The sequence below is a fragment of the Octopus sinensis genome, linkage group LG16 (genome assembly GCF_006345805.1).
Source record: "Octopus sinensis linkage group LG16, ASM634580v1, whole genome shotgun sequence".
NCBI lineage: Eukaryota > Metazoa > Mollusca > Cephalopoda > Octopoda > Octopodidae > Octopus > Octopus sinensis.
In genome coordinates, this window is record NC_043012.1 from 32075745 (window position 1) to 32091404 (window position 15660).

The 15660-nt window shown below is 36.8% G+C and overlaps 1 protein-coding gene across 1 annotated transcript in view; it reads right to left on the reverse strand.

Annotated features, from left to right (window-relative positions):
- Positions 1 to 690: 690 nt before the first annotated feature.
- Positions 691 to 15660, reverse strand: part of LOC115220391 (resistance to inhibitors of cholinesterase protein 3) — a 38578-nt gene continuing 23608 nt past the window's right edge. Inside the window, exons 3-6 of the mRNA XM_029790511.2 lie at positions 15517 to 15660; positions 13737 to 13941; positions 4953 to 5191; positions 691 to 2071 (exon numbers count right to left, since the gene is read on the reverse strand). Of these exons, the coding sequence (XP_029646371.1) occupies positions 1652 to 2071; positions 4953 to 5191; positions 13737 to 13941; positions 15517 to 15660 (1008 nt within the window). The 3' untranslated portion in view covers positions 691 to 1651. The remainder of the gene's footprint in view (positions 2072 to 4952; positions 5192 to 13736; positions 13942 to 15516) is intronic.

Here is a 15660-nt window from a genome sequence, read left to right on the forward strand (position 1 = left end):
TGATCGGGATATTGGGCTAATTATGAATTTAATTAGATCTAATATCCCCCAAGTAAACTACTATAAGAATTTACAAGAGGTAAAAAATACAACAAAATAGTAAAACTATCGGAACAATTAGATTAAAGATGATAGTAAAAGGGTAGAGAAATAACCTTGGTTTATAATCACTTTTTAAAACAAATATATGTGCCCTTAAGGTACTTTATTGTAGTTTCTGCAACCAGACTAGCATTTGGTTGGATTGGTTTCAAATTTTGGCACAAGGCCAGCAATTTTAGGGAGGAGATAAGTGGATTTCATTGACTCCAGTGATCAACTGGTACTTATTTTATTTGACCCTGAAAAGATGAAAGGCAAAGTTGACCTCAGCAGAATTTGCACTCAGAACGTAAAGACAGACAAAATGTTGCTAAGCATTTTGCCAGGTGTGCTAATGATTCTATTTCTTTACTACCCACAAGGGGCTAAACATAGAGGGGACAAACAAGGACAGACAAATAGATTAAGTCGATTACATCAACCCCAGTGTGTAACTGGTACTTAATTTATCGACCCCGAAAGGATGAAATGCAAAGTCGACCTCGGTGGAATTTGACCTCAGAACGTAATGGCAGACGAAATGTTGCTAAGCATTTTGCCAGGTGTGCTAATGGTTCTGCCAGTTTGACGCCTTTTTTGAAAAAAGAGATATTAATCACTAAAACATGAAGTTAATGATATAATTAACTTCTTCGTTATGTAAAACACAGTTAAGTAGTCATATACCTTGTTTAAGAATGCACAGATATGCTAATTCTATACATCGAATTTGCTTAGGAATAAAATTATGAGTTTTTGGAAAATGGTAACTGCAAAACTGTGTGACAGACTATATCTCTCTATTAATTCCATCTTAAGTATGATGAAAACAGTAAGGAGTCATCAGATTACAACAGATACAGCCTTAAATTGACTGGAATTAAGTTCCTTACTGAATTATCCCAAACCGTTTTCACTTGATAAAAAAAAAATTAAGCTTGTTCAAGAACCCTTACAGAGTTTGTAGTTAGGTAAAAAAAAAATGGTGATGAAAGCAATTATAATTGCATTATTTTGAGACAAAACCCAAATTAATATCAAAAGTGTCTGAGTTTCCACATGTGTATGCCTTTTAATATTTTGTGTGATTGATAATCATTCACAGATGTGCATTTGTGTATCTATATACACAGAAACACGCTAGAAGAAGAGATCTTAATTGACCATGATCAATAATAAATATATATTATCAATATCATTTTTATTATTCACAGAGGTAAAAATGATAAACTAATTTTTTTAAATATTAATCTCAATAAAATATTTTCAAATAAAAAAGAAAGAAAAACAGAGAAATAAATATGTTCTAGGGTATTTAAGAACTAAACTGACACTCTTCAGTACTTTATGCATGCATATAAAGTAAAAAGAAACAAAATGGTTATTAAGTTTATTTACTGGGGACTATAAAAAAAAAAGGGTATCAGGAATATTGTTTAGTTGTATTGGAAAAAAAACCCATTTTTTACATTTACTTTGAAACCATGTGAAATTATTTAGTGTCAAGAGCAGACCAGTTGTTTAGAGGCCGTAACTAATGGATGGTGGGACCAAAATCCATCACAGAAGTTCAATCATTCAGTGTTGGTAAACCTTTCCGTTTCCGTAATATAACATCTTCTGTACAATTTTCTTCTGATCCGATGTCTTCCACAGTAACATCTTGCTCATCAGTTTTACAATAATCAGAGTCTTTGCTGTTGCTATTTTCTTCATTTTCTTGAATATCATGCGATGAGTCTTTTTCTTTTTCTTGAACTTCACTGTTAGTTGAACTTTCAGGCTCTGCTGAAGCAGATTCTTCATCTTTTTTAGCAAAAGTATCTATCACAGAAGAAACAGTTTCAACTTCAGGAGAATTTGGCGTTGATCCACTGCCATTTAGCCAGCAATAATCACTGCTCCCTTGACTGTCATGGCTATTTGTTCGCAGGACCTCATAACTTTCGAGATCCGGGGTAGAATCTGAGGTTGGCACTTTACAGCCACCCTGTTAACAAAAGAAACATTAGAATTTTCTTTAAAACTTTAAAATGAAATACATAAGATTGATGGATCTTTTCGGTTTGAACGGCAGTTTTTTAAAATAATTTCCACGTAACTAAACACTTTTATACTTCGTAAACTGGGAGAATGTTTTAATAAAACATCTTTTTCTCTTGGCTTTATTCAGAAAATTCTATAGTTTGTAAGATATTTGTTGTTTTTTTTCTTCAATTTCTGCAATTTCAACCAATCAATGACGTCTACTGAGGTGAAAACATTCTGTGCCGTATGAATATGTCCCTCGTTTAAGAAACAGATTGGGTATATTTACATTTCTGAAGAAAAAAGATACCCTAACCCTAATCCTAAAACAGATTGAACTGCAATAGATCAATACTAGGGTCATAATTAGGGGTGACAATTTCATATGACACTGCAAGAAAAAACTGCCGGTCAAACTGAAAAGATCCAAATTAATGAAATCCTAAAAGTAAAAGAAAGTCAAAGCCAAATGTGCAGACAAATATTAGTCTCTTCTTATCTTTTACTTGTGCCAGTTACTGGCCATGCTGGGGCACCACCTTGAGGTATTTTGAGTTGAACTAATCGACCCTAGGTAGTTATTTTCTTTTTAAGCCTGGTACTTATTCAATCAATCTCTTTTGCCAAACCACTAAGTTATAGGGATATAAACACACTAACACCGGTTGTGAAGCAGGGAGGTGCAAACACAGACACAAAGACGCACACACGTGTGTGTATGTGTGTGTGTCTACCAAATCCACTCACAAGACTTTGGTTGACCCAAGGTGTGGTGTCCCAGCATGGCTGCAGTCAAATGACCAAAACAAGTAAACGCTAAAAGGTATACTCAACCATTCAAGTAGACAGTAACAAGGGATGCTGTAAAATAAACATAATTTATCAATTATAAGTATATCTCTTACTGGATATAACTTAGCGTCCCCAAAGTCCATCCCCTCCTCACCGTGGTGGGGACGGTGGCAACGGGTAGTGTCAGAGCTATGCCGTCGGGAACTTCAGTTCCTGGTAGGGCCACCCAAGGCGGATTGGTCTGACACCGAGTGGTATTAGGGCCACAACCGGGCAGACAGGGCTCTGGTGAAAATCCTCAGAGTGTCTGTTTCGGCAACCGGCAGCTCCTTGGTCGTTCTGTCCCTGCGTCTGCGGACAATCTGCGGCAAACAGGATGTCCCTACATGCGGGATTGTTGGGGACCACTTGTGATATCCACATACTCCCACGAAACTTCTTCCAAGGAAGAAGCCAACTCAACCTGCCCGGGGTGAAAGTCACCACAAGTACAAGTAAGGATATAACTTACACTTACAAAGTAACAGGAGGATGTGACATATATAAGTTCCACATTGTTGTGTTCAAGTATTTATGAATTGTAAAACATTTAGTAGATGGCAAAACAGAATTACCACTATAAGGTCTGGTCCTTGTTGCAGTGTGCTAGGTTGTATGTTTCAGTGACCCTGTGCGTGATGCCAATGGAGTATGAACTCCCTGTAGGGCCTTTTGTGCTGGGAAGGTCAAAGGACAGAGGCCAAAGTAATATGGACCACCTCTTCCCAGAGGCAAAAATGGATTAGTGTAAGGCCAACACCATCATCATCATCGTTTAACGTCCGCTTTCCATGCTAGCATGGGTTGGACGATTTTGACTGAGGGCTGGCCAATCAGATGGCTGCACCAGGTTCCAATCTTGATCTGGCAGAGTTTCTACAGCTGGATGCCTTTATGCCCTTCCTAACCCTAACCCAGAAAATAAGCATAGTTACAGAAGCCTCAATGACAGTTCAAAACCAACAAGACATGGAAGAGGAAAGCCTTCTCTCAGGGGAAACGTGGGATGCTGAAGCTGAGATGGAAAAGCAGGGATCCAACTGGGGAGATGCGGAAAAGGGCCCAGAGTCATAAACAGTGGAGAAAAGCGATTCATAGTTCATGTTCCATAGGGAGCAAAGGGTTTACTTAAATAAATAAAAGAGAACTAGTAATAATTGTACTTCCCCTGATAATAACTGTGATGTAATTGAAATGAAATGGATATCACCTGGAATAGAAACTAAATTACAGACTGCAAGCTTATCTTTGTCTGACTGTTGTTGTTGTTGTTTGTCGTCATCGTCACTGTTGCTGTTGTTGTTGTTGCTGCTGTTGTTGCTGTTGAGAAAACTGTCTTCGTCCCAGAGCTCGCAGAGAAGTCCGAAACGTGTTCCTTTGCTATTCATAAAACCCGCAGAAGAGAAAGCAGGTCAACCCCCGACACCGAGAACATCGACGGATGGATGAATGCGCATCCAGGCTCAGCAGTTGCGTAGGAAGTCGGGGACAAGAAACAGGAAGAAAGAGTGAGAAAAAGTTGGAGCGAAAGAGTACAACAGGGGTCGCCACCACCCCCTGCTGGAGCCTCGTGGAGCTTTAGGTGTTTTTCGCTTAATAAACACACACAACGCCCGGCCTGGGAATCAAAACCGCGATCCTCCGACCGCGAGCCCGCTGTCCTAACCATTGGGCCATTGCGCCTCCACTGCTGCTGCTGCTTAGCCCCAGGTCAGCCCACAACAAGCAGACAGACCTATGATCAAAGACATTCCAACCATATCCATCTTATCTTTCTTCACACATAAATGTAGGATTACATGGCCAATATGTCATATTTTCCCTTACAGCAATAAAGTGTGATTTGAAGAGGGGAGATGTGACTGTTGTTTCTAGCAGATCGAGTAACCTCATAGAGGATCCATCATTGATTGACATCACTGTCTGTTACATATCTCATGTGATGTTAATGTACAAAACATAAAAATTAATAAAGCAATAGATCAATAAAAGGCTAACAGCAGGAAACCTACCTTTTCATTAGTTTTCAATGATTCAGGTTTCATCGTAGTTCCCTTCTTCTCTTCTTCTTTATTGACCTCCTTCTCATGGATTAAGTCTTCATCTGTTGAAGGATTCTTCATGTTGCCTGCAGCTCTATCAACAACACCACTGACATGTTGCTGTACAGACTGCATGGCCTGCAGAATGCGAGTCATTTGAGTTTCGGTTTCTTCCAAACGCTGCTGTAATTGACGCATTTCAAGTTCAGCTGAAAACAACAAACAAAAGAAAAACAAGTCGTTTAGGACAGCAACAGCTTTTCTTTGTCTGACCTTATTTATACTATGACCCCAGTCATTACATTAAGTAATGGAGTCGTTGTTTAAATATAAGCATCACCATGAAGAAGCAAGCAATGGAGAAAACAGCATCGTTAGCCCTTTAACATTTAAACTGGCCGTTTATGACCCAAATATTCAAACTGCTTTATGTTCAAACTGGCCGGATCCAGATCTAGCCTCCCACACCTACCCTACAGTATCATTCCAAAAAATATACAATCACATCATAGAAATCTCAAAGCTATAAGATAAATACATGATTAATTCAAAACAACGTACACATAAGAGGAATTAGATGCAGTGTGCAAGAGAGACTACAATGCTGGTTTGGTCATGTACTGCGTATGGATGTAAACAGTTGCATATTTTCATATGCAAGATCCCTATTTTCAAGTACCCCAAAAATTCCAGATTGACAGTTTTAAGTTATTTGATTCAGTTCTTTACATCATATTGATGTAGAAATATTTATTTCTTTATTACCCACAGGGAGCTAACATAGAGGGGACAAACAAGGACAGACAAAGGGTTTCAGTCGATTACATCAACCCCAGTGCGTGACTGGTACTTATTTAATTGACCCCGAAAGGATGAAAGGCAAAGTCAACCTCGGCGGAGTTTGAACTCAGAACGTAGCGGCAGACGAAATACCTATTTCTTTACTACCCACAAAGGGCTAAACACAGAGAGGACAAACAAGGACAGACAAACAGATTAAGTCGATTATATCGACCCCAGTGCGTAACTGGTACTTATTTAATTGACCCTGAAAGGATGAAAGGCAAAGTCGACCTCGGCGGAGTTTGAACTCAGAACGTAACGGCAGACGAAATACCGCTAAGCATTTCACCCGGCATGCTAACGTTTCTGCCACCAAAATGCTGGAGTAACCAGTTTGTACAAATACCTCACGATAGAACAGAAATGTACTCAAAAGACTCTTGTGCCTATGTACTTTACTGGTTCTTTATTTTAGCAAGCTTGAAAGTTAAAGGGAATGGCGATTGTGACGGAATTTGAACTCAGTCAAGTGACAAAAGAAATTAGATAAAAGTAGGATCAATGCTGCCTGGATCAAATCTGCTCCCTTATAAATTTAATAATGAATGACACAACCCATATCAACGTCAGCATCTGGTTCAGGGATATGTTTAGTATAATTCATTATGTTTCATTGTTTCCCCTCCTTCTCCTTCGCTTTTCCAGTAGACCTTGACTTGCAGATGCTTGAACTAAATATTAGCCACATCTATCTGAGCTGTCTGGCAGAGGCTGTTAATGTCATGAACACTTCCCATTTTGCCTTCACTAACAGCTGTTTTTGAAATGAACCATAGCTATTTGAAAGCCAATAATTTACTGTAGAAATAAAGAAATTATTTCATAGTAGATATAAATCTACCAAGTGTATACTTGTACTGAACTTTGACCTTTTATCCATGACTGCTCTTCCAAATCTTGTCTTCCTTCCTCAAACGACACACGACACACGTGCATGTAAAACACACACAACCAACTCCAAAACTATGTCCATAGCATTCACTCATGTAATATATGTATGTATGTGTGTCTGTGTATATATATATATAATAATTATTATTTGAGGGAATATAAATCCAAACTTACAGGGAAAAAAATTCAATTTAGAAACTTTAAATCAAATTTCACACAATATAATATATATATAAAAAAATTAGAAAAAAAACACCTTTTATCAATTCAAAATGAACAATTAAATTATACTATCCAGAAAATTACATATATTAGAAATATTAAAATTAAAATAACAATAAAATTTCAATGATTAAGTAAATTGCAAAAAAAATAATAAAAACGTATATAATTGGTAGATATATGTTTTTATTATTTTTTTTTTTTTGCAATTTACTTAATCATTGAAAATTTATTGTTATTTTAATATTTCTAATATATGCAATTTTCTGGATGGTGTAATTTAATTGTTCATTTTGAATTGATAAAAGGTGGGGTTTATATATATATATATATATATATATATATATATATATATAGTGTAATTCATATATACAATTATATACGTATATGAAGTATAATTTATATAATGTAAACTGTATTAAATTTACGATATAAATAAATAATGAAAATAGATTAATATCTCAATGGATAAGCAAAGAAATGAAAACTGCAAAGCAACAGGGGAAGAATGTTGGCATAGGCTTTCAGTGATGACATTTAATTTACTCATTCGTTTTTATTTATATATTTATTGTTATTTTTTAGCTAAAAACATGATATTTAGTAATTAATGGGGGAAATATCACAAAAGTATGCACTATTATGGTAAATATATAAAATTGTCACAAGTACAAATTGGAAACATTTATAACTGTAAAGAGATTAATTATCTTTATATTGGTATTTAAGCATGGCTTATCTATACACAAGCCCACACTCAGTCAGATCACTTTCACTGCCAGACGTTGTGTACTTCTCACATTTTTGAAAATGAATGATTTTTTCAATAATGAGGCTGGTACATAGAGTTAGATTAGATGTTTCATTGCATCATGTTCCAATCTTAATAGTCCTGACATTAAACCCAATCATTGTTGATTTGTCTTCCAACAACAAAAATATCAGTACTGTAATAAGATATAGTAAATCAACTAAATTACCTCTTCACAAAATGGTAGAAGAAAAGTGCAAGAAAAGTACTTCGAGTTCAAATTCAGTGTAAACATTTCACTGTAGCTTTGTACAGTAATTCTACAGACTTCAATTCACCTTTGTTGTTGCAGTTAAGAAATCAGATCTGAGAATATTGTTTAGGATAGACTAGAATTTTGTAACAGAAATTTATTCCCCATCTGCTTAATTTCATGAAACAAAGCTAAACTCGATTTTTAAAAGGCCCTTTAACCCTTTAGCATTCAGATTACTCTGTCAAATCAAATGTAAAGCCTGTTTAATCACATTGTTTTAAATTAATTGTACAGCATCTTGTAACTCTGAGATTTTGATGATGTCCCTGTTTATTTTTAGAATGACTTTGTAGGGTAGGTGTGAGAAGTCAGAGCTGGCTGGTTTGAGCATAAAACAGGAAGACAATTTTGGCCTGATATGGCCGGTTTAAACACTAAAGGGTTAAGTTATTGGACACACTCATTCTTTACTCTTTACTCTTTTACTTGTTTCAGTCATTTGACTGTGGCCATGCTGGAGCACTGCCTTTAGTCGAGCAAATCGACCCAAGGGCTTATTCTTTGTAAGCCTAGTACTTATTCTATTGGTCTCTTTTGCCGAACCGCTAAGTTACGGGGATGTAAACACACCAGCATCGGTTGTCAAGCAACACACAAACATATACATACATATATATATACATGTATACGACAGCCTTCTTCCGTCTACCAAGTCCACTCACAAGGCTTTGGTCAGCCCGAGGCTATAGTAGAAGACACTTGCCCAAGGTGCCATGCAGTGGGAATGAACCCGGAATCATGTGGTTGGTAAGCAAGCTACTTACCACACAGCCACTCCTGTGCCTTTAAACAAAGATTTAAAAGTAGGAATCCCCTCTCTCTCTTTCGGAGAGGCACAAGCACCTACACGCACATATACACACACGGCAGTAACTTCCACCTACCGAATTCAATCACAAAGCTCCGGTCAGCTCGGGGCTATAGTGAAAGACACCTACCCAAAGTGCCACGCAGTGGGACTGAAAATCATTATTACAAATTTAAACAAGGCAATATGCTGGCTAAATCCCTAGCACGCCAAACAAAATGTTTAGTAGAATTTCGTTCATCTTTACATTCTTAGTTCAAATTCTGCCATGGTTGACATAAATTAAGTACCAGTGGAGTACTGAGGTCAATGTAATTGACTAGTCCCCTACCCAAAAATTTCAGGCCTTGTGCCTTTGATAGAAAGGATTATTATTATTATCATTTACTTTTGTAAACTATTTCTGGATAGACAGAGTGCATGGAAGCATTGTGACTTTTTTGTTTCATTTCACTTATTTCAGGGTCTATAAAACAAGTACCAGTGAAGAACTGGGATTGATGTACTCAACAAGTCCCCTCCCCATTAGCAGAAAGTTTCATCACTAAGTTAAAGGATTGAAGAAAGAGAAGCGCAGCCACCCAGGTTGTTGATAGTGTATCAATCTGCAATGCCTCAGTCCACTTAAATGAAAACAGGTACCACAAAGGATGGAAGAAAGAGAAGCGCAGCCACCCAGGTTGTTGATAGTGTATCAGTATAAGTGTGAAAGAGTTGCTGTATATTCGTAATGCCTCAGTCCACTTAAATGAAAACAGGTACCACAAAGTGGTAGGGTTTACTACTGTTGATTAGAGAGTCAATGTATAAGAAATGAGTGCTTTGTTAATCTGCAGTGCTTGAATATTGCTGTGGGTTGTCACTGAAGAGAGGAGAGGTGATAAGCCTGGTTCTGAAGCCAATAGGATTAATGATTATGGAGAAGAAATCGAGTGAGATAAACGGAGTCAATAACTTTGTTTCTTACACATGGCACTCTGTTGGCTATAACAACAAGGATTCCAGCTGATCCAATCAATGGAACAGCCTGCTCATGAAATTAACATGCAAGTGCTCGAAGCACTCCACAGACGTGTGTATCCTTAATGTAGTTCTCAGGGAGATTCAGCATGACACAGGATGTGACAAAGTCAGCCCTTTGAAATAGAGGCACAACTCATTTTTTTGCCAGTTGAGTGGACTGGAGCAACATGAAATAAAGTGTCTTGCTCAAGGACACAATGTGCCACCAAGAATTGAACTTATGACCTTATGATCACAAGCCAAATGCCCTAGCCACTAAGCCTGCATCTTCTGTTGAGGCAAGTGAAAATGTTGTCATGGTCAATGACAGTACCGCCTGATTGGCACCTGTGCCAGTGGAACATTAAAAGCACCATTTGAGCATGATTGTTGCCCGGGCCACTGACTGGCTCCCGTGCCAGTGGCACATAAAAAGCACCACTTGAGTGTGATCATTGCCAGTGTCGCCTGATTGGCTCCCGTGCCGGTGGCACATAAAAAACACCATTCAAGCGTGGTCGTTGCCAGTGCTGTCAGACTGGCTCTTGTGCAGGTGACACGTAAAAAGCACCATGTGAGTGTGGGCGATGCTAATACCACCTGACTGGCCCTCGTGCCGGCAACAAGTAAAAGCACCCACTACACTCTCTGAGTGGTTGGCATTAGGAAGGGCACCCAGCTGTAGAAACTTTGTCAGATCAGATTGGAGTCTGGTGCAGCCTTCTGGGACACCAGCCCCTAGTCAGACCGTCCAACCCATGCCAGCATGGAAAGTGGACGTTAAACAACAATGATGATAATGATGACAATGATGACGATGAGGATGACGATGATGATGACAACACCAAGGAGGAGGGTGATGGTGAGATGACGCTATGCAATACTAAAAGCAAGATTTGATGACATTTGATAATCTAGCCAGTGAGTCAGTGGACCTTAAAGGGAGTAAATACTCTGTTTATTACATCAAACTAAAGCAAGGTTCTCTATCGGCCTCAGTGATAAAAGACAGGATATTTTTGGTCAGGTTAGCAACTTAGTGTAACAATATTGACCTTTAATAGTATCTTCACTTTTAACAGTGCTCTCTTTCTTACCAGGATTTTCTCTTTTGTACATGGACGTGAGATTATAACAGTCACGAAAATGCTGAAAGTCTGAAATGTAGGTTTGTAACATCAAAAAAAAATTAACTCATAGCATCCTTTAATGACCAAATATATATTATATATACATATATACACACATATATATACATATATATATATATACATATATATATATATATATATATATATATATATATATATAAACACACATATATATATACATATATATATATATATATATATATATATATATAAACACACATACACATATATATATATATACATATATACACACACACATATATATATACATATATATATATATATATATATACATACTACACATATATATACACACACACATATATATATATAAATATATATATATAATATATATATACTACATATATATATACACACACTCACATACATATATATATATATATACACACACATATATATACTGTGTATATATATATATATATATATATATATATACTACACACATATATATATACTACACATATATTTATATATACATATATACACACACACATATATATCACTTACTGTAAAAAAAGTCAAGGGTACGTATCGTTCCATTAATTAATAAGGTAAAAAACATGATAAATGCACAAACAAATGGAAAATGAAACACAGAAGGTTACCAACTCCTCATCGGTTATCAGCCAGAGGGTCAAAGACATCAAAAAGAAAAATTGAACTCCTGTAATGTTAATGAACACTGATTGTCAATAATTTCCCTTGTACCACATCATCATCATCATCGCCATCATCATTGTTTAACATCTGTTTTCCATGTTGGCATGGGTTGGACAGCTTGACAGAAACCGGTATGGCTACAGGCCACACCAGGATCCGTGGTCTGTTCTGGCATGGTCACTACAGCTAGATGCCCTTCCTAATGCCAACCCCTTTACAGAGTGTACTGGGTGATTGAAATAACTGTCAAGTGAAAGGGTGTCAACAGTCTGAACAAGTAAAACAAATACAAAATTCTTCATTCTATCCAAATATCAACTGTTAACCCTTTCGTTACCAACCTGGCTGAAACCAGCTCTGGCTCTGAGTACAAATGTCTTGCTTTCATAAGTTTTGAATTTAAATCTTCCACCAAACCTTAGTCACAATTTATGTTCCTAACACTAGCTGAATGATAACTAAGTTATTTTACTAAATTCTTTGTTATATTTAAAGTAATTGAAAGAAACACAGAACATCTCAAAATAAATACAGTAACGAAAGGGTTAATATAGATTGCATACAGTTTCTTCACAACATCAGTTTTTGTTCACCAAACTAATTAGTAGAGCCTTATTCATTTGTTCAGATGCTTAAAAAATTAATTCAAAACTTTTAAACTATCAAATTTATTTTATACATTATATTTATATTTTTATATTTATTTATTTATATATATTTTTAATACAATAAGGTCTTTCACACGGGTATATCTTTATGATGAGTTTAATATTGATTTCCTTATATTAATAATAATAATATATTATTAAAAAATATATGTATATATCGCTTGTATCAAATATATAAATACTTTAATAGTATTAATATTTTTATACAATGGAGCACTCAATATAAATTCAGTATATAATATTCTTATTGAATATATTTACCTAAAGATTTATATATTATGATTATGAAAGTGTGAAGATGTGCGGCCCTAGTGATTTGGGTGTTACACTCACAATCAAGATCAGGGTTTCAATTCCTGGAGCAAGTGTGTTCTGGAGCAAAATACTTCATTTCATGTTGCTCCAATCCACTCAGCTGTAAATAAGCTACCCTACAATGGACGGGTATCTCATTTAGAGGGAATTTCATGATCTCGGTCATTTAAAGCCATAAGCCTGCCCACCTAGCCATCATCATTGTTTAACATCCGCTTTCCATGCTAGCATGGGTTGGACGATTTTGACTGAGGGCTGGCGAACCAGATGGTTGGACCAGGCTCCAATCTTGATTTGGTAGAGTTTCTACAGCTGGATGCCCTTCCTAACACCAACCACTCCGAGAGTGTAGTGGGTGCTTTTTAGGTGCCACCAGCACAGGAGTCAGGCGGTACTGGCAACGACCTCGCTCGAATCCTTTTACACATGCCACCAGCACAGGTGCCAGTAAGGCAATGCTGGTAACGATCCCAATCATGTGGAATCACTTAAAGCTACAACAATGCAAGGAAGTGCACTGTGACCAGTGGAGTATAACAACATCTGATAGTCTGGATGACACAGTGGTTCAGTGATTATGAATTATCCACAAGCATTAAATTGATTTTGCTTTTGAGATCAATCAAATTGACTGACAATGGAGAGAGGAAAACCCTAGCATGTTAACCATCAGTTAAACTAGAGTTGAGGAATCGGTAACAATGGTTACCCCAGATTCATTCCTAGAATCAGAACCCACAAGAACTTGCTAAATCAAGAGTATATTTCCCTCACCTTAATAAATACACGCATTACACTTTACCTGAAACCTGAAACCAAGAGAAAATGGCTTGAAAGTAGAATCAGTACCAGGCTTTAAAAAAAGAATACTGGGGTCAATTAGTTTGACTAAAAGTTCTTCAAAGCAGTGCCCCAGCATGGTCACAGTCTAATGACTGAAACAGATAAAAAAAGATCTCTGCTAGTATTTATGTAACTTTAGTATAAAATGTTAGTATAAAAAGTCCAATGATAAGGGTGGAAATGGTAATGGTGATAATGATGATGATAATTATGACAATAACGAGGCAAGGAACAAAATAAACGGAAAGAAAATTAAAACCTACTAATATGACGGTCATCTGCTTTGCTGATTAACTCTTCAAGTTCTTGTTGTTTGTGTTTTTTGTGAAGATAATCTCGGAAATCATCTTCAGGATCAAAGTCATCGCTAAATGTGAATTTCCCTTTACAATCATCATACTTGAAATTACGCAGCTGGGCTAGAGGATCTTTCTCTTTTTTCTCAGTGTCACATTTTTTACTGAAAACCTACAAAGCAGAGGAAGAACATTAATTACTATTTGGTCTCACACCAAAAAAAGAAAAAGAAAGAAAAAAATGAAAATATTATTGTTGCTGTTGTTGTTATTATTATTATTATTATTATTATTATTATTATTATTATTATTATTATATCGGAGTGGTTGGCTACACTCTCAGAGTGGTTGGCTACACTCTCGGAGTGGTTGGCTACACTCTCGGAGTGATTGCCTACACTCTCGGAGTGGTTGCCTACACTCTTGGAGTAGTTGGCTACATTCTACATCCCCTACTCACCTACACTCCCTCATCTTCTGATTCCACTCCTATTCACCTTCTTACAACTTGAGGTTATCTTATCCATCTTTCCAGCTCCATCCTGGTCACTCTCACACATGCTACTAAAATACAAGTAGCCATGTAGTTCCTCTACATTAAGAAACATGTTTAGTTCTGGCCCCTTCTTTAACCTCTCATCCCCTAGCATAAAGTCACTTCCCTCTTTATTGTAGCCCCATTCAGCTGAAGAGGATCTAAGTCTTGTGAACTGCAAGGCAACCTCACTAGTACTGGTACCACTAAAAAAGCACCCAGTACACTCTGTGTTAGGAATGACATCATCATCATCACCATTTAATGTCTGTTTTCCATCCTAGCATGGAATGGGCGGGTTGACCGAAGCTGGTAAGGCCAATGGTCGCACCAGGTTCCACTGTCTGCTCTGACATGGCTTCTACAGCTGGATACCCTTCTTAATGCCAACCTCTCCACAGAGTGTACCAGGTGCTTTTTTACGTGACACCAGCACCAGTATCAATTCTGCTATGGTGAAAGCAAATACTAGAGCACAATACAGTCCTTGGATTCATCAGATCCTGTGAAACTGTCCAACCCATGCCTGCATGGAAGACGGATATTAAAAGTAATGATAACATGTGGAGTAGAAATCGAGAATACAAGAGTCCAATATCAACCGAGCATAAGATGATGGACTATCTACTCTAAGTTATAAAGTTTAGTACTTCACATTTCTAAGTTTGAATGTTCCTAATCATCAATGTGATAAATAACATTATTAAATATAGTTTTGATCAGATTTAAGTGTTACTATGACAACCAGATGAGTTGTCAAGGCAATACTGGTGTAATCATTCTTTTCTCTAAAAGTCTCTGGCAGGAGTTGCACTCAATACTACAACCTGATGAGATGCTAATAAGTAATGCAGTGTCCCAAAAGCGTACAACATGGAATCGTCTCTTACAAGATAACAATTAACAATAAGCTGGAGGAGAGGTCTATTTTACAATAGACAGCATCTGAGGTAGGATGGAAACTTTCACTTCTTTAACCAGCAGCCTATTGCCAAGACAACGCAGCCAGTAGTGGCTTTTAATAGAATTACAAGAGCTGAATGAGTTTAATTAAATACTTCCTTCCTATCAAAAGGAAATTGATTTTGTGTACATAAATAAAACTGACGTTAAATCAACTACAATCACAGTTATAGAAAACTTTTAAACAAATACATATCGATCCATTCTAAATATAACAATGATTCATTATAAATGTTTTAATATATTTACCTTGACCAAGGTGTATATTAAGTATAGAACAATGCCCACAGCATACATGGGTAAGACAATACCCATCATGCCCCGGCCACTTCCTGCTTGTTGTTGCTGAGCTCTCATTTCAGAAGCAGCTCGCAAACCTGGGTGAGCGTTTGG